The sequence below is a fragment of the Trachemys scripta genome, chromosome 2, assembly GCF_013100865.1.
Source record: "Trachemys scripta elegans isolate TJP31775 chromosome 2, CAS_Tse_1.0, whole genome shotgun sequence".
Taxonomy (NCBI): Eukaryota; Metazoa; Chordata; order Testudines; family Emydidae; genus Trachemys; species Trachemys scripta.
In genome coordinates, this window is record NC_048299.1 from 177,543,597 (window position 1) to 177,569,066 (window position 25,470).

A 25,470-nucleotide genomic window follows, 5' to 3' on the forward strand; every position below is an offset into this window, starting at 1 on the left:
AGTTATTCTGTGGGGCCTGCTAAGACTTTCATACATTAATAATCTTACTTATTGGGTCCTATTGAAGAATTAGTGTTTTTAATTTAATTTAATTATAAATAATTGCTGACGGATATCACTTTCTGCAGCATGATTTTGGTAAATTGTTTAGTGAATCTTAAACTGCTGTGATCGGGTTGTTACTGGACTTAGTGATATTTTTTTCTGACATGCTGTTTATTTTGTATAATCAGGTGGACATAACAGAAAAAGAGGGCCACCTTTTATTTGCTTTGTGTTTAAATGACATGGTGAAAAATGCTCTTTGCATCATTTAGTAACTTTATCTCATCCATGAATAATATTTCAAATAGGATAAATTATCTTTTATTTTCACATCTTACAGATCTGGCTTCTAGTAACTCAGGACAAGGGGACTGCTCGGTAAACATGGCAAACCTCTCTCCATTGGCTTCTCCAACCAACCTTTTGCAACAAACAGAGGACCAAATTCCCTCCAATTTTGAAGGGCCGTTTGTGAACTTGCTGCCTCCTCTGCTTCAGGAAGATTACCTGCTGAGCCTTGGGGAAGAAGAGGGCATCAGTGATCTTTTTGATGCTTATGATTTAGAAAAGCTTCCCTCATTGGTGGATGAATTTATATACAGCTGATTATATTTTGTTAATTATTTTCCATATAAACCATTTTTTTTAAATGGAACCAGAACTCCTGCTGTGATTCTGTGTTGTCCCTTCCCTCCTTCCTACTCCCAAGTGTAGCATTACAGAGTCAACCAGACTCCTGAACAATGCTGACATTTTAATTAAATACTTCCTAGAATAATATGAACATAACTGTAGGCTCTTGCAACAAAGCCTTGTTTGACCCTAGACTCCAGGGCCTTGTGCAGCAGCAAGTGGCACATCATGCAGGCAGGTGATCATAAACGGTTCCTCTCTCACTCCCCCACCCCACCTCCCAAATCTCTGCTTACTGTGTACAGTGGGCTTGTGGAGAAGGGCTCAATGAACTGGTTTAGTAACAAATAGCAATTTTTAAAATTGAATTTCAAGCTGTGCCTTCTACGGAAAACGCATGTCTTCTGAGTCTCACAACATGGATTGTACCTGCAGTAAATGTAAATAGGAAGTAATGCAAGAGTGTGAAATGGGTTTCTTCAACTCTTCCTGGGAATGTTTAAATTGCTCTCATAATGCTCAGTTTGAGCAATGTATGTGTCTCAGTATGAGGTCAGATACGAATGTCCTTATACGTTTTTAATAAAAAATAAACTTTAAATTTAGTGTATATTACAAATATGGGTGAAGGATAAAGTTCTGCCACTTCTCATAGTAACCACAGATTTTTAAAATGCTTACATGTGTGTGTGAAAGTGTTTCTCTTTTTAAAATGGAACAAAGATGCACAGTTCAATTTTACTGCCCCCAGTGTGCACACTAGACCTGGTACATAAATTTTTGTGGTACTAAGTGGGGCTTTGTGTTAAGTGCCTACTAGATATGCACTGTGTTTTTCTCTCTATGGAAAATAATTTATACTAAGCTTTGTTTGTTCAGTATACCATATTTATATCAGCGGGTAAGCTGCCTCTGCTTCCAGCTTTTATAATTCTCCTCGCCAGCAACACAGAGCTTTTTTCCCCAAAGCAAGAACTACATAACTGTAAGTACCACATTAACTGAATTATGTTTATTTTTTGAAACTCTCTGGTAGTATAGTAAAGCACCAATATTTATTTTTTGAAAGTGAGAGGAATTCTAATAAGTCTTAAATATACCGTCTGTTTTTGTTTAAAATGTTGCCACTTTATGGGCTAAATGTTGGTGTAGATGATGCCCCATATAATCTTTTTTTTGTTTGTATTACTGTTGTGATTATCTGACACACATAGTAAATTAGTACTATTTTGTATTGTAGTTTGCATATGATGTAAGCAGGTTTTCTGGTACCATTGAGTTGCTGCTATAAAAGCTCACATATGAAATGACTAAAAGTAAAAGTACTAGAATAAGAACTATATGACTGAGCTTTAGAATATAACAATGTATAAAGTGCAACACATTAAGAACTGTTAAACAGTGTTAAGTGTGTGTTTATATGTACAAATGTGTGCATAGTTCATTAAGTGGTTATATTTAAGTTGATATATGTTCTGTACTCACACTTTAGTTACCTAGCAGATTTGTACAATAGGAATTAATTTGTAAACACTGCCAGAATATTTTCTAGCTTGTTTGTAATTTTTTAAGAGGTTTTTTGTTAAATGATGTGGATCTGTAAATAAAATTGCAGTATTTAAATTTTAGTCTTGTGGAAGAGGAAAATAAAAGTTGAGTAAGCATGACATTTTCTGAGAGACAAGGGGGCACTTTGTGGGAAGGATAAAATTGAGACTAATAGATTATATTATTGTCCTTTTTGTTATACTGTTTTGTATAAATTAAACACTTGTCCCAATGTGTGTGGGCAAAATACTAATCTAAATTAGCTTTGCATTGTATGCTAGTTGAGGAAAAAAAGAAACCCTGTAAAATAATGTTTAAAAAAAAAAAAAAGCTTTTATGAGTTTTGTAAATAGATTTATTAAAGGGTGACCTGTTCTCTAGCTGTGATCTTACCACTTTAAATTGATGTAATTTGAATAAATTTTGTATGGTAATGAATCAATAAAAAATGATTTTTTAAAGAGTTTAGATTTGTATGCAGGTGTTTATTTTTGAATATTGTTTAAATTCTTGTTACTCTTGGTAATTTTTAAATCAATATCATTTGTCTTAAAGAGGTCCTTCATCAGGTACAGATGTTACTGTTGCTTTTTTTCTCTTTTTTTTTATTTAGTGAGAGAAACTTCTTCTGTTTATGTAGAATTGCTTTTTAATCAGTCAGGTTATACCATTTAACACCAGCAGTATTCCAATAGATTACTTGTCTGTTTAGTGCTGACAATATACTCAGTGCTGTACAAGCCAGAAAAACAAAGACAGACCTTTACAATCTAAAGAAAAGGCATGCACACAAGATGTGACACACTAGGAAATCGAGTGGTGGGATGACAGTTTTATTTTATTTAACTTTAAGCATTATGAATTCCTACTTATGGGCTTGACAGAAGAAATGTTTTTTAGGAGTGGCATGAGTATAGTTTGGTAACCTAAGGAACTGATGGAAAGACTCTCCGTTTGAATCAAGATTAATTACATTGAAGACACTTGAGGTATGTCTACACTACAAATACAAACCCAGGTTTGGTAGAACTCGAGTTAGCAGACCCAGGGTTTGTTAACCTAGGGCTTGAGCATCTACATCCATTTGTATCCCTGGTTATGAAGTGTTGAACCCTGGGTCCCAATCTGGGGCTCTAGGATCCACAGTGCATGATGCAGGCTTCAGTCCAACCACCAATATCCCAGACTTCCTAGCGCCCTTCCAAAGTGTGGCCACTCTAGCCCTAGACCTTTGTTCATAGTGCAGTGGGGGACAACTTGACGGTTCACCAACTTGACTCTCCAGAGGACAGAAGGGAAGTTGGCCTATGGGATTGTGAAATACTTTTGGTGGACTCCCAGAGCAAAGTCCAGTTGGGCTTCTTCTATACTGCACAGGAATAAGGCTTGAAGCCTGGGTCCTGGCTCGACTCAGATTCAGAACCTCCATTCCCACAGGGTTCTAGGACCCTGGGTTAGCAAGATTTGTGTGTAGACAGAAGGTTGGTTAGGTTTGAGCCTGAGTTCAAACCCCAGGCTTACTGCAGTGTAGACATATGTTGGTGTAACACTGTCATAAAAACAGCGCAACTTAGAGGAGAATCGGGGTCTTTGCCTTACCTCCCCAAGGCAGGATCTGTCTAGATGCTAGACCTGCACCCAGGCAGCTGATGGGTAGAATCCTGTGCTAAGTCTCTACCTGTGTAAAACAGGTCTTTGTTCCTTCTGCCTTCCCCTTCTGAGACTCCAGCATGGGGGCAAAGATGGAAAACTGAGCAGCTTGTCAGGGGGGAGACTGCCTACTTGACCAAAAGGGATTGCTGACAACCATGAACAGGGTTGGATACTCCTGATAATGACCTGCTGGTTTCTCCACGGTGGCAGGGAAATGGAGGAAGAATCCTTTCATTCTTTCAGTGTCTGGATTTAGGGTACCAGCATCTTTCCCTGCCTGCAGAACTTTATGAATACTACATCTACTGGTCGTGGCAGTTTGCACGTTTTCCCCCCGATTCTCATAATCTCTTTTATGGTCCAGAGATGCACTATCCCGGAGAGAGGCCAGGACTACCAGCTCTTAGTCTTCAGAAGCACCACAAGTGACAGCAAGCAGGAGGAACTGGTTTCTGAACATCAGCACTCAAAATAAAAGGCTCCCTCACAGTTCTCAGGGCGCTTTGGAGAAGCCAGTAATCCAGCTAACAGTTACATCCATACTCTTTCCTGCTTGAGGCTGGTAATCACCTTTTTCTCTGCTCCCTGGATTCCTAGATCTCTGTTCCCTTCTATGTACTCCATGCTGGAGCTCTAGATGAGGGAGACAAAAGGGGGAAAACAGACCTCATATTGAGGTACTGCCTTATGTCCCTAAGTGCCAGTCCTGTCACAGAAGAGCACCTGGACAAATCCTGCTTCAAACAGGGTTGTTGATCTGAAAATGTTAAGCAGAATCTTAAATGTGACTAGCGTTGTTCATGTTCTGGAAGCCAGGTTTCTTGGTGAAACACACACACGCCCTTTATTACTTCTGAAGAAAGGTTTGCACTTCAGTGTGTCTTGTGCAGCAAGATTTAAGAAATTTATGAGGCACTGCAAAAGCACTCCTCTTGCCTTTTTCCATCTGTTTTCAGCACCCCAAGTATACTAACAAAATTTCAAGACCAGAAAAGGCCATTATGACAAGATGGCTATTGTAGTAGAGATGAACCTGAACTAAAATCCAAAATTCAGATCCAACTTTGTAGATGGATTTGAAACCATCTCTAAAATGGCCTGAATTCATGATCTCATTTAAATTCCAGTGAGACGCGATAGCTACTGGTGGTTTACTCCCAGAGTCAGATGAAGGTCTAGGCATTCCTCTTGTGGGAGTCACTCTAGATATTATCTGCCAAACCAATTCTTTCCAAAAGATTTACTAGGACCTGGGACAACCTTAGTAGGCTCTGAAGCCAAATCTTTCAGCTGGGCTCTTTAACTAAGGTGTCCTTGTGTGCTAAAACATCCTTGGCACTGGAAACTCATTCTCAAAACTCCACTGGGATAGCTTTGGAACCTATTCATTCAGTGCTACCCCACTTATTGGCTCTGAAGATGGCTAAGACTTTTAATCTGAGACTAATGCCTGAATTTTTAAAATGTCCAGGAGTATAATAGGGTCCAAACATTGGCATTAATGCTTTGTTTCTGAAGTCTAGTCATAAAGCTTTTCTAGGGTCTGCTCCACTATCAGCCAGGGTGGATTTGATTTAAATCATGATTTAAATCTCTAGTCAGGAAGATTCGAGATTTAAATAATGGATTTCTACATAAAAGTGCATTCTTGTTGGTTGTTATAACCTTAATACATATTCTTTACAACTCAGAGATAGATGTAGGTTTCATTTTTAGAAGGTACACACTATACCAGGGGTCGGCAACCTTTCAGAAGTGGTGTGCCGAGTCTTCATTTATTCACTCTAATTTAAGGTTTCGTGTGCCAGTAATACATTTTAACATTTTTAGAAGGTCTCTTTCTATAAGTCTATAATATATAACTAAACTATAGTTGTATGCAAAGTAAATAAGGTTTTTAAAATGTTAAAGAATAAATTAAAATGCAGAGCCCCCCGGACCAGTGGCCAGGACCCAGGCAGTGTGAGTGCCACTGAAAATCGGCACGTGTGCCATAGGTTGCCTATCTCTGCACTATATATATTTTTAAGTGATTTATTTTGAAGACTTTTCAGTTTAGTCTTGCAGCTATATCAGAAAATGAATGACTGTTTGGTTATTTCATTACCAAAGATAATTGAAGCAGATATTTAGGAAGTCATTGGGAGACGAACTATCTCCAATTCAACAGGTTAATCATTAATATTTGGAGGATTTTTCTTGCCATGCTGTACTAGGAGGAGAGTATCACCAAACAGACATTTTAAATGTTTTATTTAACTAAAACAACAATGTTATGTATTCTGGATTTTTTTCTTCAATAGCAAACATATGCTATTTTAACAAAACAATCATGAATTTTTGAATTTAGTTAAAACATTCAAGTTTTTTAAAATCAGGTTTATTTTCTTTAAAATTGTTTTTAATTAAAATAGTTAAATGAAATATTAAAACAAACAAACTACAAAATTAAATCGTCCATGTCAGCCAGGTCAACATGAGAAACTTACAATATTGGCTTCTGCAGCTAACTCAGTTGTCTTCACCTTCATTTTCCTGTTTGTTCATAATCTGGAAAAGAAAAACAAGCTTCCCTGCTTTTTCAGGTCCCAAGCGATTTCTCAATTTGGAATGAATTAGTCCAAAGGAAGAAAATATTCTTTCTACACTGGCAGAAGAAGCTACTGCTGTTAAGTGAGATTATCACGTCTCTGAATCCAAGTCCTTAAGTGACTTCCACCAGTTCACTGGTGTGACTTCCTTTGAAACATCACCAGCAAACATATTTCTTGAATGGTTCTTATTCACAAACTGGGTCTCTTTAACAGCCTGCTGCCATTATAGGTTTTCCCTTCTAGTGAGAGAATGGTATGGTAAATCTCAAATCAATGAAGGTTACACTATGAAAGACCTCAAGACTTCTGGAATATGCTGCTCAAACAGTTTTACTTTTGTTTCTTCTGCCTGTCCCTCCCTTCTCACATTTATCTCCAGACTTCTCCTTGTCCAGATCTATTCCACCCCCAACAATTTTCTATTCATTGAACTTTTTGAAACTTTGCACTTTTAGAGAGAGATAAGGGATTGACTCTTAAATGTTTGCAGAGGGACAATAGGGTTGAGGTCTGTTGTTTCTCACCTCTTTTATGTATTTATTTATTTATTTATTTAAAAATAACATGCTTGTTAACAGCAAAAATATCTCTGGAGACACAAATCCACAGTTTGAGAAATGCAAAACTAAGCATCTCTGATGGTATCTTCTAGACTGAGCACTGAGTCCCATTAGGTAGATAGAAAGATTAACCTAAATAACCTATACAGAAGCCCCTGGAACATCATAAGATTGGGTCCCTAATCCATGAACTACTGGAACTCATTTACAAAACTTTTCATAAACATTGCATCAGGGATAGGCAACCTATGGCACGCGTGCCAAAGGTGGCATGCAAGCTGATTTTCAGTGGCACTCTCACTGCCTGTGTCCTGACCACCGGTCCGGGGGGGCTCTGCATTTTAATTTAATTTTAAATAAAGCTTCTTAAACATCTTACAAACCTTATTTACTTTATATATAACAATAGTTTAGTTATATCTTATAGAGACTTATAGGAAGAGACCTTCTAAAAATGTTAAAATGTATTACTGGCACGCAAAACCTTAAATTAGGGTGAATAAATGAAGACTCGGCACACCACTTCTGAAAGGTTGCCGACCCCTGCATTACATGAATATACTCTGTCATGCTATAGAATTAGAATTTATAATCCCTATTCCATGAGGAGATATCTTTGAGCTATAATGTATCTTAATTAAAACTATCATTAGATAGGTTTTTTCCTCAAAAAGCATTTGATCAATAAAATCCAATTTAAAAAAAATCCATTTTTTTTTTTATTTTTTAAATCATTGATTTTTATCCACCCTGCCATCAGCTGCTAATACTCGATCACTAGACCAGCAGTCTTGTTCATTCTAAGTGAAGTCAATTGCACATTGACATCCCCTGAGCTACCAGGGAACAACAATAATTAAGTTTTGGCAGCTGCTCCCGGTACAACACTGTCTTAGCAACAAAGGCCTTGGTTCTGATCAGAGTGGGCCCTTTGGCGATATTCTCCCCCACCACTCTTCCACCTCTCCGATGCTTTAGTCCTAGAACCTATTCTATTGACATGCCAGGAAGACCTTGGACTTTCATCCTTCATTTGGGCATAGCAGGCAATTTGCTTCAAGAGCAGATCCCTCAGGAGTTACATACTTGAACCTGAGTACTCAGGTAGCAATAATGCCCAATGGGAAAGCACTTAACTTGTAAATCTGGGATTCTCAATTGAGATAAATAGCACCAAATTCTCATAATTGTTGGTGTGTTAGTTCTATTGCTATGCCACAGGACAGGCTAATTTCCACTTATAAGATGACATGTCCAGACTAGGCCTCTTTATTACCCATGATAATGCCCATTCTCTCCAGTCCAGATCAAACAAGACTCACATTATTGACAAACTCCTTTTTCCATACACTGGAATTGGGAATTTCTCTCTGTTCCCCCTGATTCCATTGTTTCAGGAGAGCTGCCTGCATGTCAGTTGAGATGCAGCAAGACATTGTTATAGCCAAAATGGGTCTTGCCAGTTTGGTTCAAACATCCTCTTTGTCTTCAGGTTAGGGTAAAACTCTCCACCTGATCCTGAATCATCTCAGGTTAACATCTCAATTGTACTGTGTGTAATGGGGGCATTTTTCAAAAATCTAGTGATTTCTTATAAAAAAACCAAAAAAAACAGGAGCTTTTGACGAAACATGCTCCTCTTACTTTAAGCATTGCCATCTGTCATAACTATAAAGGGAAGGGTAACAACCCTCCTGTATACAATACTATAAAATCCTTCCTGGCCAGAGGCACCAAAAACCTGTAAAGGGTTAAGAAGCTCAGGTAACCTGGCTGACACTGGACCCAAAGGACCAATAAGGGGACACAAGATACTTTCAAATCTTGGGGGGGAGAGGGGAGGGACGGGACTTTTGTTTGTGCTCTTTGTTTTGGTGGTGGTCGCTCTTGGGACTAAGAGGGACCAGACATCAATCCATGTTCTCCAAATCTTTCTGAACAAGTCTCTCATATTTCAAACTTGTAAGTAACAGCCAGGCAAGGCATATTAGTTTATCTTTGTTTTCTCAACTTACGAATTTTACCTTTGCTAGAGGATGGTTTATCCCTGTTTTGTTGTAACTTTGAAACTAAGGCTAGAGGGGGTTCCTCTGGGCTCTTTGGATCTGATTACTCTGTAAAGTTATTTTCCATCCTGATTTTACAGAGATGATTTTTACATTTTCTTTTTAATAAAATCCTTCTTTTAAGAACCTGACTGATTTTTCCAAAGACCCAATTGGTTAGGATATTATTCTCAAGCCTCCCCAGGAAAGGGGGTGTAAGGGCTTGGGGGGATATTTTGGGGGAAGAGGAACTCCAAGTGGTCCTTTCCCTGTTTCTTGTTAAATCACTTGGTGGTGGCAGCGTACCAGGTTTTAACCTAAGCTGGTAGAAATAAGATTAGGGGGCTTTCATGCGGGTCCCCACACCTGTACCCTAGAGTTCAGAGTGGGGAAGGAACCCTGAAACCATCTATTACACTTCAAACACTTCAGAACCATGCTATTAGTTCTTCCAGGTTGCATGGGTTGTAACTTCAGCTTCTACTCTCATCTCCTCACTCATCTTGCAATACTCTAGGTTTTAGAAGAATTGCTGCATGTACCATTAGGGCTACTTGAGGCAACTGCTTTGCCTTCGTGGCTGCTCCAAAGGAATCTGGATTTCTTTATAGCAGTATGCATGGTTGTGTTGAGTGCCATGGGGTGGATGTATTCACTTCCCTGACCGGGGGGTATTTCCTGTAGTGCATGTACCACTTTTGATTTAGGGTCAGAGTCTTGTTTCACAAAGCTCTCAGGATCTCTGGTCTGCTGATTCTCAGAATATCATCTGTACTGTGGTACTGGGTTCTGTACCTTTTAAGTAGCTTAGCTTCAAAGACAGGAAGTCTGTGGGAACAGTGCTGCAGAAGCCCATATGCAGTTATGCAGAGGCAATTGGAACTGGTAACTGAATAAAGAGTATTTCTTTCAAGCACCTTGGGCTCAGAGTGATTCCTATACCATGTGTACGATACACCTGAGAAGAAGACATTTCTCATAGCCACAGCTGAGATACAGACTGCATGGCCAGTCCCCTATAAACTTTAGTCCATATGAGAAATCTGATCGGGTCAGTCAGTACCTCAAATATCAATTTTCATTCTCAAGTTATCTCTGTTTCCATCTCAAATAGGCCTCTAAACTACCTGTATTTCCCCAACTCTCTCTTTTATACATCTTTCATACCCTTAGTAAGACTTGGCAGATGTTGAGTCACCTGGATATATCAAAACATTTACAACTAATTTGAAGACAACATCCATTGAAGTCCTTCTGTCTTGGTTGTAGAATTTGCAGAGCTGTTGCTTGAACCTCTGCATTTGTACATATATAGAAAAAAATGTTCCTCACTTAAGTTTGATCTGGGAGAGTGAAATTGTGGTCACTTCCAATACTCTCTTGAACTGCTATCTGCAGCTGATGCTTGTTTTGGCAATTTTGCAGTCCTTGTTCACCTAGGACTCCTTAACCCACCTTCCTAGGCGGTTGTACTGCTGGCTAATCTCTTACAAAAGGGAATATATAGGGATGACTCGAAGCAGAAAGAGAGGTTACTTCCCAGTAACTGTTGTCTTTGAGTGCTGGTTCCTATGGGTATTCACTTTGTGTGCGCATGGGCTCTGTGTGCCCAGGACTGGACATTTTTCAATACCATTGTCCTTTGGTCCATGCCTGCACATTATGCTGTCTTGTGCCATGACCTGAGGGTGGCACAGATCAACTGCCTCTTCAGTTCCTTTTCTACCTCTCACGGTCTAAGATGGAACCACCTGTGTCTGTAGTTTCAGCTTCTGAAGCTCACCTTTCCTGTAAAAAATATTGTTTATATATTTTTAATAGTTTTGTTATTTAGCATATAGTCTTAGTTTAATTAGCGGGGATCTGGGCAGAGATGTCCAAAGTACCAGCCTTCAAGCCTGCCTCTCCTGCTCTTGAGTATTCCTGGTAAGCAACCCACACAAGAGCTGCCTTTACTGCCGGAGGAGTCAGACATCCCATCCAAATGTGACATCTGCTGCTCCTTTCCTCCCCAAACCAAGCTCTTCTGGGGCTTCAGGCTTCGCAAGCACCTGATGGAGCTCAACATGAGGTCTCGGTCGGACCTGAGACCTTCCCACCCCTTGCCTCATCAACCGGAGTTGTCAAGCACTGTCCTGCCAGTACCAACGGACCTCTCCAGCACACCCAAGAATGTCTCTGAAAAAAGGCATGATGAGGATAAGGAGAAGCACCCTTAGAGGAAGGAGGGCAAAATGACCCTCCTAAGAAGAGGGTGGCTTTCCCCCTTCCTTTGGGATCAAGTGAGACTTCGTTCCCCTGAGATGGTTCATCTGGAACTCATGGAGATCACGGGCCAGCACTGACAGTACCAAGAACTTCTAGTGCTCAGACACCATCTGCAAAGGTGTATAAGGACGGTAGGAGCAGATTGCCTTTTGCACCAGTGGTTTCCACACCACACCCAGACAACTGCATCCATACCAATGTATCCAATTCCAAAGCCAGTTCTCCTCCTGCCTGACCTCAGTACACCCTTCTTCAGGATCTGGAAATTTACATGGATTCAGCGTCACTGATCCTCACAGACGTGGTGATAGAGAGAGACTTCCATATGTGGTCCACACGTCACTCTCTATTCTAAGCTCCAGTAGGGACAGGGATACTTGAACATTGTTGGGATGCTATTCATCTGGCTACACTTCCACCTTTTGAGTCCAACGATTCTTACTCTGAGGAGGAGCAGGAAATGGTGCTGCCGGTTCCATTGATGGTCTATACGTGGGCAGGTCAGGCAGTACCAAAAGCTGCTGAGAAGGACTGCTGACATCCTCCAGAGATCCTGCTGCTGGTTTGTGAAACCATTCAATATCCATTCTCTGCAGACCTGACACTTAGAGAATGAGGATAATTTTGTTTGCATTGTTTGTCCCTTGCTGAAGAGGGTATTGAAGTATTTGGTAGCTGCGAAGTGGAGGGTTTGAGATATAAAGCTATTGCAACGGCCAGTGTCTTGTCCCTTTGTTGCTTTTCTCCAAGTAGTGGTTGCTCCTCCTTAGTTCTCAAGCCTCTTCAGTCATCCTCTTCAACAAATGCAGAGGCACAATTCAAAGACATGCTCTATTTCATTCACCAGACATTGGGCTTGATAATGATCACATATAGTATGGAAGAATAATTTCCCTTACTACAAGAATCACTGGGTGAAATTCTATGGCCTGTGTTATGAAGGAGGTCAGTCTAGATGATGATAGTGGTCCTTTTTGGCTTTACAGTCTATTAAACAAAATCAGTTATGAGGAAGGGAGATTGAGAAGAGATTAGCACCACTCACTGCTGCAAGGTAGAGATGGGAGCAGTTAAAGCTGACATACTGATGAGTTACCATCATCACTTTGTGTTTCATGGGCAGGATCTCTGAACACTGTATGTGTTTACCACAGACTTTACATACAGACTCAACACAAACATTTATGATCTTTTAATCAACAGCAGCAATATTTCAATGTCTGATACCAGATGATGCAGGTGATGCATACAAGCTTTCAGGAACCTGGCCTACACAGATTACACCGTTTTTAAAGATTGCTTCAGCACTTTATTGTGTATTCTGTTAACTCTTGTCTCTCTTTGTCCTGTTCTAATTTTTCCATTACTTTGCTCCCACTGCTATCCTATTTGCCTGTGACTGGCCTCAGATAAAAATGTTGTATAATTAGCTTAAGTGTAATAATATTCATAGATGGAGGCAGAGACTGTTAGTCTTTATCTGCTGTTAGATAAAAAGCTCCTATTAGTAGACCCATGGCTTTCACACACTTTTTCTACTTGCTATAGGGAGAAAATCTGTTTCTAGAAAAAAGGATTCTAAGGACACTGCGAATGGATTAGCATGACATCCTTAATGCAATTACAAAAAGCTGTTTTTATGCCCTGAAGGAGATACAGGCTGCTCCAAAATAAAACTGTGAATATATGCACTTTGAGATGTTTCAGATACATTATCATTCTCTTTTCAGGTGAGATATTGCTGCAAGTTAAAAAAATATCAGTTTTGTTGTTCTCTCCATTTGGTATCAGATCTACTAGGATCCCAAAGTTGCTGCTATTTAAATCAATGGGAGTTTGAATGGGTACAAGTTGGCTTAATTTTAAATGTGTAATTTTGTATTGAATGAGTTTTGCAAAGTCAAATGTAAAGCATAGGGAATGCAACATGATTTTAAGTAAGGTAAACTAAGTTGAATGCCCCAAGTTTTGAAACCTGGGTGCCTAAATTAGATTTCTAAATTTATCGTCAGGGCTAATAAAGCTAAAGGTGCTGAGCACCCACAAATACTGTTGAAATAAAGTGCTCAGCATCTTTGAAAATCAGGTCACTTTTGTGGGTTCCTGAATACGGATTTACAAACTTAACTTTAGTCACTCAGGTTTCAAAATTTTGGCCAATGCTCTCCAAACGTATGATTTAAGAGTTATTTTTACTAATAACCCTATAGTTGAGAAATAAAAGTATATAAAAAGGTGTTACTGCTATTTGAGGAGTATGTGAAACATTATAGACTAAGGCTTTAAATGACTCCAAAGGCATATGATCATCCATGTCCCAATAACTTTAATAGAAGAGCCTTGGTGGCTTTGAAAATCTCAGCCAGAGGCCTGCAGGAACAGAGTCAGGTCAGAGTCAGCCTCCACAGATTCAGGGAAATAAAGCATGACTAGATGAAGAGTACAGGTCTGAGTTGGTATTGAAGGAATGCTGCCACCCCACAACGTGCTGCTTGCGTTACAGTTGCCCCTGTTTGACCTGACGGCTAGTCAAAGTTTGGGACCCTGGAGATGTTCCAGAATTGGTGACAAGCATTTATTTGATGCAATCTTATTTATTTACAATGAATGTACATCATCTTGTGTTTGCTTACAGCACTAACAACACTCTTTTCATCCCTGACCTGGAAATCTCTCCCCAGGTTCGTTCAGGGTCAGACACTCTACTTTCAGCTTCTCCTTCAGGCTGTCTGGGTCACTCTGCTCCTTGGTGTTCTCCCTTCCCTTCACACACGTCCTACCTAAAACAATGCTTAGCTAAAGCTCCTAGGTAAACTCACGTACTCCTTTCGCCTTAGGTGGGGACCTAGCCTTACACCTACCTTAACTGAAGGGTGTAGTCATACCCCTCAGTCTCAATGAGTTTTTAACTCAACCCATCATAAAGTTTCACCCAGCTCATAACACTACACAACCACCAACTGGTTGCCAACTCTTCCAATTTTACCTTAACTTTTGCACTATTTTATGTTTGTAGTAAAGCACCAGCACATGAATTACATGTTTGTAGAAGATGGTGAGCTCTCAGGTTTTTTTTTTTTTTTTTTTACAAGGGTAACTTTCTTGCTCTGTGGGTTGTGGAGAGAAGCTTGCAGGGGGGACCTGATTCCATCTTTAAACCTCAGACATTACAAAACAAAGAACCCCACATCTATCTTTTTAATCAAATTACAATTCTTAAGGCGATCTGATTTTCCATTCAGTTTTGAACGTTGAGGGATGGCACTATCTAAATTCACAGCTGCACCAAACGGCTTCCAGGGGACACCTGTAGTACCTAAGCCTTGTGCTCGGCCTTGGGGCAAACTTTGGTCAGATTTATCCTGGTGGTCGCATGTGAGCTGGAGCTGTTAGGCCTATCACCCCTCATAACGCAGCCTTGGCAGGGCCCCTGGCCAGGCGCCTGTGCAGCCCGAAGGGAGCCACAGGTGAGTGGCGCCAAGTCCGGCGCTTTCAGCGGGAGCCTCCCGGGCCGGGAGCCGGGGTGTGCTCGAAGCCCAAGCTGCAGGAGTCCCTGCGAAGCTGCCACGCAGGTTGCAGCCCCCTGGCGGCAGACAAACGCAGGCACACGTGCCCCAGCGTCGGGGAGCGGGGCGGCCACTAGGGGGGCGCGGGACAACGAACAATCTCCCCGCAAACCCCGCCCCACCCTCCCGAGTGGAACGTTCGGCAGCCCCAGCCCCGCCTCCTTCCTCCCTGTGAGCGGAGGCGGGAGAAGCCCAGGGCTCAAAACTCAGCGCAGCGTGCCAGCCCTCGCCTGCGGAGCTGGGGGTGGGGCCAGCCTCGCTCTGGTGAGGGGGGGGGTGTTTGTGTGGAGCTGAGGGCAGAGGTGCGGAATGACTTAATTTGGCCGCCCTGGGAGCCCGTCGCGGCTGCGACGTTTTGACGTGTGAAGGGGCGGGGCGGAGGTCGGCATCATGGCGGAGTCCAGCTGAGCGCGCGGGTTAGGCGGTAAGTCGTAATTGTTACTGCTACCCTCCCCCACCCTTCCCGTGCCGGAGTCGTTTATTCAGCGTTTAGCCCCCGGCAGCGGGGCCCGGCTCGTGGCGGGTCTCGCGGGAGGACAGCCCCTCAGGCGCGTTTCTGTGGCCGGGGGGGCTGTCGGGGGGCGCGGGCTGCCCTTCGAGCAGCGCGGGGCGGTGACACCCCCCGCCTCTTGTGGTGACGCCTTCCCCCCCCCCTTCCCCGGCCTGCGAGCGGTGGCCCCGGGTGTTTACAAGAGGTGGGGGCGACTTGCGCGGAGCCCCTGGGGTAGCGGTGCCCGGGGCCCTGCGCTGAGAGCGCGGCTGTGCGCTGTCCCCCGACTTGGATAGCCCCTTGGCGGCTCCCGCCTGGCGCTGCTGGTGCGCAGCTCTCCACGTGGGGGGGCGGGATCGTTGTCCCCATTTTACAGATGGAGGAAACTGAGGGGGACTTTGCTTGTCAATCCTGCGGCTCGTGCGGACTCCACGCCGAGTTACCTGTGTGAGAAATCACCCAGGATCTCCAGCAGGCTCCACAGTCTGCGGTCTTGGCTTCATTGCTGTGTATACCCAAGCTAGCTAGCTACAGACGTGCTCTGTGATGGCAGTGTGGCAGTAGTTTCCCCAGGAATTGAAATGGGAGTGGGGTGGGGGGTGTTCGAGTTTACAGTGGGGGTGTCAGGGCTGATGAGATATATAAAAGAGATATGAATAAAGTAAATGTTTTGTTAGGATAATGCAAATTTAACATAAGGATAATGCAAATTGCACCAAAACACACAACAGGTCTAGATTTCTAAAAAAATATAATTTAAAAAAAAGTATTTAATTTCAATTGACTTTTGAAAAGTAAGCCATCATGGGATAAGAGGGAAGTCCTCTCATGGATCAGTAACTGGTTAAAATATGGGAAACAAAGGGTAGGAATAAATTACCAGTTTTCAGAATGGAGAGAGATAAATAATGGTATTCCAGAGGGGTTGGCACTTGGACCATTACTATTCAACATACTCATAAATGACTTGGAAAAATGGATAAACAGTGAGGTGGCAAAATTTGCAGATTTGTCACAAAACTATTCAAGATAGTTAAGTCCCAGGCAGACTGCGAAGAGTTACAAAAGGATCTCACAAAACTGGGTGACTGGGCAACAAAATGGCAGATGAAATTCAATGTTGATAAATGCAAAGTAATGCACATTGGAAAACAATCTTAACTATACGTACAAAATGAAGGAGTCTGAATTAGCTGTTACCACTCAAGAAAGAGATCTTGGAGTCGTTGTGGATAGTTCTCTGAAAACATCCACTCCATGTGCCGTGGCAGTCAAAAAAGCAAACAGAAAGTTGGGAATCATTAAGAAAGGGATAGATAATAAGACAAAAAATAACATATTGCCTCTATATAAAAACAATGGTATGTGTACACCTTGAATACTGTGTGCAGATCTGGTCACCCCATCCCAAAAGAGAGAGATTAGAAATGGAAAACGTACAGAGATGGGCAACTAAAATGATTAGGGGTATGAAACCGGAGGAGAAATTAAAATGACTGGGAATTTTCAGCTTAGATAAAAGAGATGACTAAGGGGAGATACAATAGAGGTCTATAAAATCTTGACTGGTGTGAAGAAAGTGACTAAGGAAATGTTATTTAATCCTTCACATAACACAAGAACTAGCTGTCACCCAATGAAATTAATAGGCAGCAGGTTTTAAAAAAAACAAAAGGAAGTACTTCACACAACATAAAGTCAACCCGTGGACGTCTTTGCCAGGGGATGCTGTGAAGACCAAAACTATAACAGGATTAAAAAAGGAACTAGATAAATTCCTGGAGAATTGGTCCATCAGTGGCTATTAGCCAGGATGAGGAGGTATGCAACATCATGCTCTGAGTGTCCCTAGCCCAGGGGTCGGCAACCTATGGCATGTGTGCCAAAGACATGCGAGCCGATTTTTAATGGCACGCTGGAAGCCTGCCGGGACTCCATCGTGCCATTAAAAATCCTGCCCAGCCCGGCCCGCTCTCCTCTACCCTCTGCTCCCCCTGCGGGGGCAGGGAGCAGAAGCATAGCCATGTGCACGGGGTGGGCAAATGACCCCATTCTCCCGGCACGGCAAGCCACGGGGTCTGCGCTCCTGGGCCGGAGTTCAGCAAGCTGCCAGCCCCTCCCGCGCCGTGCAGAGAGAGGAAGAGAATGGCCAGAACCAGGGAGAAGGTAGGTACCCGCTGTATGTGGGGAGGGCCGGGACCCCAGACTGGCAGCGGGCTGAGTGGATCCGGCAGACAGGATCCCGGCTGGCAGGAGCCGGCGGATGGAACCCCTGAGCGGCAGTGAGTTGAGCCGCTCAGTCCACTGCCGGTCTGGGGTCCTGGCCGCCGGCCCCACACAGCCCGCTGCTGGTCTGGGGTTCTGGCTGCCGGACCCTTGCCAGCCGGGGTCCTGGCCGCAGGCCTCGCTCAGCCCGCTGTCGGCCTAGGTGAACAGAACCCCAGACCAGCAGCGAGCTGAGTGGGCGTAAGATCAACATTTTAATTTCATTTTAAATGAAGCTTCTTAAACATTTTGAAAACCTTGTTTATTTTACAATACAAAACCTTTTTAGTTATATAATGTATAGACTTATAGAGAGAGACCTTCTAAAAAACATTGAAATATATTACCGGCATGCAAAACCTTAAATTAGAGTGAATAAATGAAGACTCGGCACACCGCTTCTGAAAGGTTGCCGACCCCTGCCCTAGCCTGTTTGCCAGAAGCTGGGAATGGGCAACATGGGATGGATCATTTGATGATTCCCTGTTCTGTCCATTCCCTCTGAAGCACCTGGCCTTGACCATTGTCAGAAGATGGGTTACTGGGCTATATGGACCATTGGTCTGACCCAGTATGACCATTCTTATGTAAAAATTAATTATAAAAATAAAAAATGTTTAGTACAGAAGCTCCCCAACATAATGACCTCTCAAGATAGCAAAGATCTGAGATAACAACCTTGGCAAATAATGCATTTTAAAAATCTTGGCCTACTAGGAAACATATTTATATAAGTTTCCATTCCCAGTAACAAATCTAGCATTCTGGAGCAAAGTCACTAAAATATAGTCCAACAAACAAATGTTTATTCAACGTGCCCCTCACTTTTCCCTTCACCGCACCCCACTCACTGGTGTTGTCCTTGGTCAGTGGAGACTCAGAGTTCAGAGGTGCTTTCACGCGAGTTACACCTCCCAGGTGGAGGCGGGGGGCAAGAAGGCACCTTGCTTGTTCCTCCAGCTGCTCACTGTTCACTCAGTCCACAGCTGTTCGTTGTGCCACCGTTCATTCCACCACTCTGTTGCCAATGGCTCTGCGCAGTCACCTTCTGCTGCCACCTGCTACTGTGACCTCTGTGAGTTGGTCTCTTGGGGGAACCTCGCTGCTAGTGCAGTCTGGGCTGTCTCTTGCACAAAAACACTCTACCCACAGGAACACTGTCCCCACAGCAGGACTAAGCACTTAGACCTGATTATCAGTGATTTCAGCTGCAGTGGTCACTTAACAGAACAAAAGACTATCTATGGAGCCTAATCAGCTCTGTTTTTAAACAGTGGAGAGGGACAGGTCCCCACCCTCTCTCTTGATGCCCTCAATCAGCACAGGCTAAGTACAGTTCTACTGCCCTTGACTCATACAATAAGAACAACAACATTTCATTCCCCCTCCTCCCCCCTCACATTCAAGTGCTTTGTAACCCAACCCCAACCAAAATCTGTCAGGTGTGAATGTAAATACAATCTGGTCCTGAAGCCTTTTGCTCCATCCCCAGCTCATCACTAGCTGTCAGGGAGAGCTCATTTAGACTTCGCTTACAAATCATCATTTGAAATTATTAGGTTGGCCAACATCACCGAAATGAATGCACTGACATTGTCATCAAAAACAACTGTATAAGGAAGCTAGTCTATGTTCATACTTTTGAAATCTATTATACTTTTTCAGATACATGTATTTTATCATACACTGTATAATACATACTTTAAAGCATAATGTTTCAATTTCAATTCAGATTTCCAAACAGTCACTAAATTGGCATGTTTCAGAGTCGCAGTGGTGTTAATCTGTATCCGCAAAAAGAACAGGAGTACTTCTGACACCTTAGAGACTAACAAATTTATTTGAGCATAAGCTTTCGTGGGCTACAGCCCACTTAATCCGATGCATAGAATGGAACATATAGTGGGGAGAGATATATACATACAGAGAACATGAAAAGGTGGGAGTTGCCCAACCAACTCTAAGAGGCTAATTAATTAAGATGCGCTATTGTCAGCAGGAGGAAAAAAAAACTTTTGAGTGATAATCAAGATGACCCATTTAAGACACTTCGACAAGAAGGTGTTATGTATGCTTAACATGGGGAAATAGATTCAATGTGTGTAATGACTTAGCCATTCCCAGTCTCTATTTAAGCCTAAATTGATTGTATCTAGTTTGCATATTAATTCAAGTTCAGCAGTTTCTTGTTGGAGTCTGTTTTGGAAGCTTTTCTGTTGCAAAATTGCCACCTTTAAATCTGTTACTGAGTGACCAGAGAGGTTGAAGTGTTCTCCTACTGGTTTTTGAATGTTATAATTCTTGATGTCTGAATTGTGTCCATTTATTCTTTTGCATAGAGACTGTCCAGTTTGGCCAAAGTACATGGCAGAGGGGCATTGCTGGCACATGATGGCCTATATGACCTTGGTAGATGTGCAGGTGAACGAGCGCCTGATGGCGTGGCTGATGTGATTAGGTCCTATGATGGTGTCACTTGAATAGATATGTGGACAGAGTTGGCATCGGGCTTTGTTGCAAGGATAGGTTCCTGGGTTAGTGTTTTTGTTCTGTGATGTGTGGTTGCTTGTGAGTATTTGCTTCAGGTTGCGGGGGCTGTCTGTAAGCGAGAACAGGTCTGTCTCTCAAGATCTGTGAAAATGAGGGATCATCTTTCAGGATAGGTTGTAGATCTTTGATGCGCTGGAGAGATTTTAGTTAGGGGCTGAAGGTAATGGCTAGTGGTGTTCTGTTATTTTCTGTGTTGGGCCTGTTTTGTAGTAGGTGACTTCTGGGTACTCTTCTGGCTCTGTCAATCTGTTTTTTCACTTCAGCAGTTTTAAGAATGCTTGATAGAGATCTTTTAGGTGTTTGTCTCAGTCTGAGGGATTGGAGCAAATGCGGTTGTATCTTACAGCTTGGCTGTAGACAATGGATCGTGTGGTGTGTTCTGGATGGAAGCTGGAGGCATGTAGGTAAGTATAGCGGTCAGTAGGTTTCCGGTATAGGGTGGTGGTTATGTGACCATCGCTTATTAGCACAGTAGTGTCAAGGAAATGGACCGCTTGTGTGGATTGGTCTAGGTTGAGGTTGATGGTGGGATGGAAATTGTTGAAATCATGGTGGAATTCCTCAAGGGCTTCTTTTCCATGGGTCCAGATGATGAAGATGTCATCAATGTAGAGTAGGGGCATTAGGGGACGAGAGCTAAGGAAGCGTTGTTCTAAGTCAGCCATAAAAATGTTGGCATACTATGGGGCCATGCGGGTACCCATAGCAGTGCCGCTGACTTGAAGGTATATATTGTCCCCAAATGTTAAATAGTTGTGGGTGAGGACAAAGTCACAAAGTTCAGCCACCAGGTTTGGCATGTAACTAGTTCACAAAACTGGGGGCGGAGGGGGGGAGGTGTTGGGGAAATTCGGGGAGTGTAGGGAAATCACTGCAGTGTGGCATATCTTGAAGCACAGAGGTGAAATTACTTGCCTGGTCACCCAGTAGGCCAGAGGCCACTGGGAATAAACCCAAGACTCCTGAGTCTGTCTGTCTGTCCTAGCCATTAGGCCACACTGCTGGACCCATGTTCTAAAAATATGTTGGCTAAAGCTCAGCATCTGGTGGTCTCCTCTCATGGTGTTTCAGTGTTATGAAAGATGAAAAGATCTGTTAGTTCAGTCCACCATGATGCATTCAAACCAGAATCTTTTTAATGCAAAGATTTGTCTAATCTTTCCTTTTAAAATATATATTCATTGGTAGGGCAATGTTCAGGAACTTGCATTATTACTGCCTGTACTGTATTCTGGTGGATAAATCAGGATCTTCCATTGACAGAGCTCTCAGATTAGTACCTTTCCGAAACACTCCACTCTCTTAAAGAAAATAACGCACTCCAGAGTAAATTTGTAGCTCATATTATGCAAACTCATTAGTAAACAAAACTTTTACAAACTTTTATCAACACACTTCTGCCATCTTAGACTTCTCTTTTTACTCTGAATATTTATCCCTATCTGGAATAGTTGCCTTACTGCGGGAGTCTGTAAACATGCTCCTCAGGTGTCCAATGCAGAGTTCACGAACCCCACCAAAATTGAAGTGGTTACTAAGTTACGTATTTAAGAACACATAAATCAAGTTCAATAACTGATATTCTAGCTATGTCAGAGTTGTGAATATGTTTAGGTGAATCTTGTCTCTAATAGTTTTTTCTACTTTTCAGATACTTTATTCAAGAGAACTTAAGACAAATTGCATAAATCAAGGTATGTTGTTTAGTCTGGTCATGGTGTTTTAGTATATTGCTTTAGAACCATCTAATTAATTTTTTTCATTTTAATGGACCTGAAAAATAGTTTTTGTCTAATTTTAAAATGCTTTGTTTCATAGCTTGTCTCACGCTTCACCTAGACCTTACTTAAGAAAAGAACAGTAGTGTCTTGGAGCAATTATTTTTTTTCCAAGGGTCTATTTACCCCTCTTTTAGGATAGATTTTTGGTTTTCTATTCATACAAGGTGGACTGGTTTAACTAAATCAATTTAAACATTTGTTTTTAAATTTAGTTAAATTGGTGCAGACTCCTACATAGACACTTAAATCAGTTTAACCCCGGCTTATACTGATTTAGCTTAAGATGGCAAGGAACTGATTTAACTAAGTCAATGTAATAAAGGCTTAAATTGAGTTATACATGTTCACAGAGGGTTTTGCACCTGTTTGATTTTTAAATCACACATTTAGTTAAACCATTGCAATATGGTGTGTATATTGGGCCTGTGTGGTGTTCCATTGCATGCTAGAGGAAGAAACTTCAGACTGGGGGAAAATGAATAATATAAATTTAATTGATTACCTTTTATAACTTACTTCTGCTGTGTTTCATTCATGGTTGATTATGTTCTTAGGTTAGCAGTATAAGTCGACTGACATTCTTTTCCACCTTGCTTTTTTATCAATTTATTGGCTTGCCAGCTCGAAATATTCATATACATGTGCGCGAGTGTAATTTAGGTTTTAAAAGGACTGAGATATCGTTGATGAAACTTGCCGCTGGAAGGTCTCAAACTTGAAACTGAACTTGAGTTACAAAATGTTTTGTCTACTGTGTGGAACCACGGAGAGTGCATAGTAGAATACTGGGCTGCTTGTTAAAAATAAATAAGATTTCTGAGACAAAAACTTAAAGGTGACTTGCAAAGGAAAAAAAGATTTTGGCCCCATTTTAGCTTCTTTGTAATTTAATGCATATGCATACAGTATATCTGAAAGGTTTTTGTTAGTATTTTTTCTATTTGATTTTGTACCTGAGAAATTCAGGCCTTATCTACCACTGGTAATTTGGAAACCTAGTGAAACTGGCATCAGGATAGATGGAAAGCTCAGCATCTGAGGCTATGTCTACACGACAGCCTATATCAGCATAATTTACGTCAGTTAAGGTGGTGATTAAGCCTCTCCCTTGAGTGAGGGGGCTTTGGCACAGGCAGGGCTTGGCTCCTCCTGGCCAGTGCTCTGGGCCGGAGGGTCTTGGGTTTTCCTCGGATGCCAGCCCAGTCAGAGGCAGTGAGGGAAGGAAGGAGCCTGCTGGCCAGGCTGTTCGTGAGCTGAGTGCTCTGACTAGGGGCTGGTTCTCTGCACAGTACAGTAACTCCTCGCTTAACGTTGTAGTTATGTTCCTGAAAAATGCGACTTCAAGTGAAACGATGTTAAGTGAATCCAGTTTCCCCATAAGAATTAATGTCAGTAGTGGGGGTTAGGTTCCAGGGAAATTTTTTTTTTACCAGACAAAATACTATAATATTTATTTACTTACACACACACAGTATAAGTTTTAAACAAACAATGTAATACTGGACACAGCAATGATGATTGTGAAACTTGGTTGAGGTGGTGAAGTCAGAGGGTGGGATATTTCCCAGGGAATGCCTTACTGCTAAATGATGAACTAGCACTTGGCTGAGCCCTCAAGGGTTAACACAGTGGGTCTCATTTTGTACTGGTGACCGCTTTCACATAGCAAGCCTCTGAGTGCGACCCCCCCCCCCAAATTAAAAACATGTTTATATATATTTAACACCATTATAAATGCTGGGGGCAAAGTGGGGTTTGGGGCGGAGGCTGACAGCTCGCGACCTCCCATGTAATAACCTCGCAACCCCTGAGGGGTCCTGACCCCCAATTTGAAAACCCCTGGGTTAACACGTTGTTAATGTAGCCTCACACTCTACAAGGCAGCACAAATGGAGGGAGGGGAGACAGCATTGCAAAGGTGTGTGTGTGTGTGAGAGGTGGCGGGGGGGAGAGAGAGAGACAGACACACACCCTGTGTGTGTGTGTGTGTGAGAGAGAGAAAGACGTACATTGCCCCTTTAAGTACGCTGACCCCACTCTAAGTACATTGCCTTTTGAAGTAGGTCAGCAAGTTGAGACAGCAGCTGCTGCCAGCAAGCTCCCTCTGTTCTGAGCCCTCTTGTGTCTTCCCCCCTGCTCTGTGGACATTGGGGTAAAGGAGCAAGGGGGAGAGGGGAACACCCTGATATTAGTGTTCCTCTTCTCCTCCTTCCCCATCTCGCCCCCCCCGCCCCCCGCAAAGCTAGCAGGAGGCTCCTGGGTGCAGCTCCAAGGCAGAGGGCAGGAGCAGTACATGGCGGGGGCGGGGAGAGACAGCTGAACTGCTGGCAATTGATAGCCTGCTGGGTGGCTGCCACACAGGGAACTTGGGGGAGCTGATGGGGTTGCTGCCAGTCCACCCTGGTTCCAAGCCCCCACCAGCTAGCTGCAACGGGCTGCTCTTTCTGCGAGCAGTGGACAAAGCAGGCGGCTGCCAAACAACCTTATAAGGGAGCATTGCCCAACTTTAAACAAGCATGTTCTCTAATTGATCAGCAACAAAACAACATTAACGAGGATGATGTTAAGTGAGGAGTTACTGTACCGGGAGTGGGATGTGCCCTGCTGGGGGGGATATGGAGAAGCAGTAGGGTTGGGGGTGGGGGGGTGGCATGAAAGGGCAAAAAGGAAAGGACAGCGAGAGGGGGAGCACTTAAAGGGCCGATGGGTGGGCAGCCAAGATGACACGTAACCGGCCACCGTCTGGCGCCTGCCCACACTCACCAGCCACTGCAGCTTGCAGTGCGCAGCCAGTGCCAGCTGGAAAGGGGACACTGCCAGCTCTGCTGGCCGAGAGCTGGCACACAGCAGGGGCTGCGCTGACAGACCAGCAGGGGAGCGGGATGCCCTGCCAGCTGCATCTTCACCCTGCCACCAGCCTTGCACACCCTTCCCCATCGTTGGCCACTGGACCCTCCAACTCACCGCTAGTGGACGAGCGGCTGGCGAGCAGGGGTCCGGCCAGCAGCAGGAGTGGACCCATCAGTACTGATGGGCGGGGGAGACAAAATCCGGGACAGTTTGCCTGTTTTTAAGAAAAAGTTGGGACACTTGTAGGAGGGCTTAAAAACAGGACATCTGGTCACCCTATATTTATCCTGTGACACTCAGCATCTGTTTCAGCAACAACATTTTCCAGGATCAAACATTCTAGTGCCTATAATGTTGCACACCAGTAGCAGATGACCGGCTAGCATACATTCTAAAACACCAAAATCCCCTTAGCATGTCTGTACATACAGCGCTGTAGCAGTGCACCTGTGCCAATACAGCTGTGCCACTGTAGTGCATCTGGTAAAGAGCTCTACGCTGATGGAAGAGAGCTCGCCCGTCGACGTTTTTAAAAAAAAAAAAAAAAAAAACTTCCATGAGCATCATAAGCTATGTTGCAGCAGAAGCTCTCCTGCTGACAGTGCTGTGCACACAAACGCTC

The 25,470-nt window shown here is 42.9% G+C and overlaps 2 protein-coding genes across 5 annotated transcripts in view; both read left to right on the top strand.

Moving 5' to 3' along the window:
• The window catches only part of E2F3 (E2F transcription factor 3), a 52,083-nt gene extending 49,391 nt beyond the window's left edge, over positions 1-2,692 (top strand). For all 3 annotated transcript variants that reach the window (XM_034762406.1, XM_034762407.1, XM_034762408.1), the window contains exon 7: positions 386-2,692. In XM_034762406.1, coding sequence (XP_034618297.1) covers positions 386-651 — 266 coding nt within the window. In that variant the 3' untranslated portion in view covers positions 652-2,692. The remainder of the gene's footprint in view (positions 1-385) is intronic.
• Positions 2,693-15,185: 12,493 nt separating this feature from the next.
• CDKAL1 (CDK5 regulatory subunit associated protein 1 like 1) overlaps positions 15,186-25,470 on the top strand; it is a 759,057-nt gene continuing 748,772 nt past the window's right edge. The window contains exons 1-2 of one of the 2 annotated variants that reach the window (XM_034762410.1): positions 15,186-15,336; positions 21,869-21,911. The gene's annotated coding sequence lies outside the window, so the exon portion shown is untranslated. The remainder of the gene's footprint in view (positions 15,337-21,868; positions 21,912-25,470) is intronic. The other variant, XM_034762409.1, reaches the window with a different exon arrangement.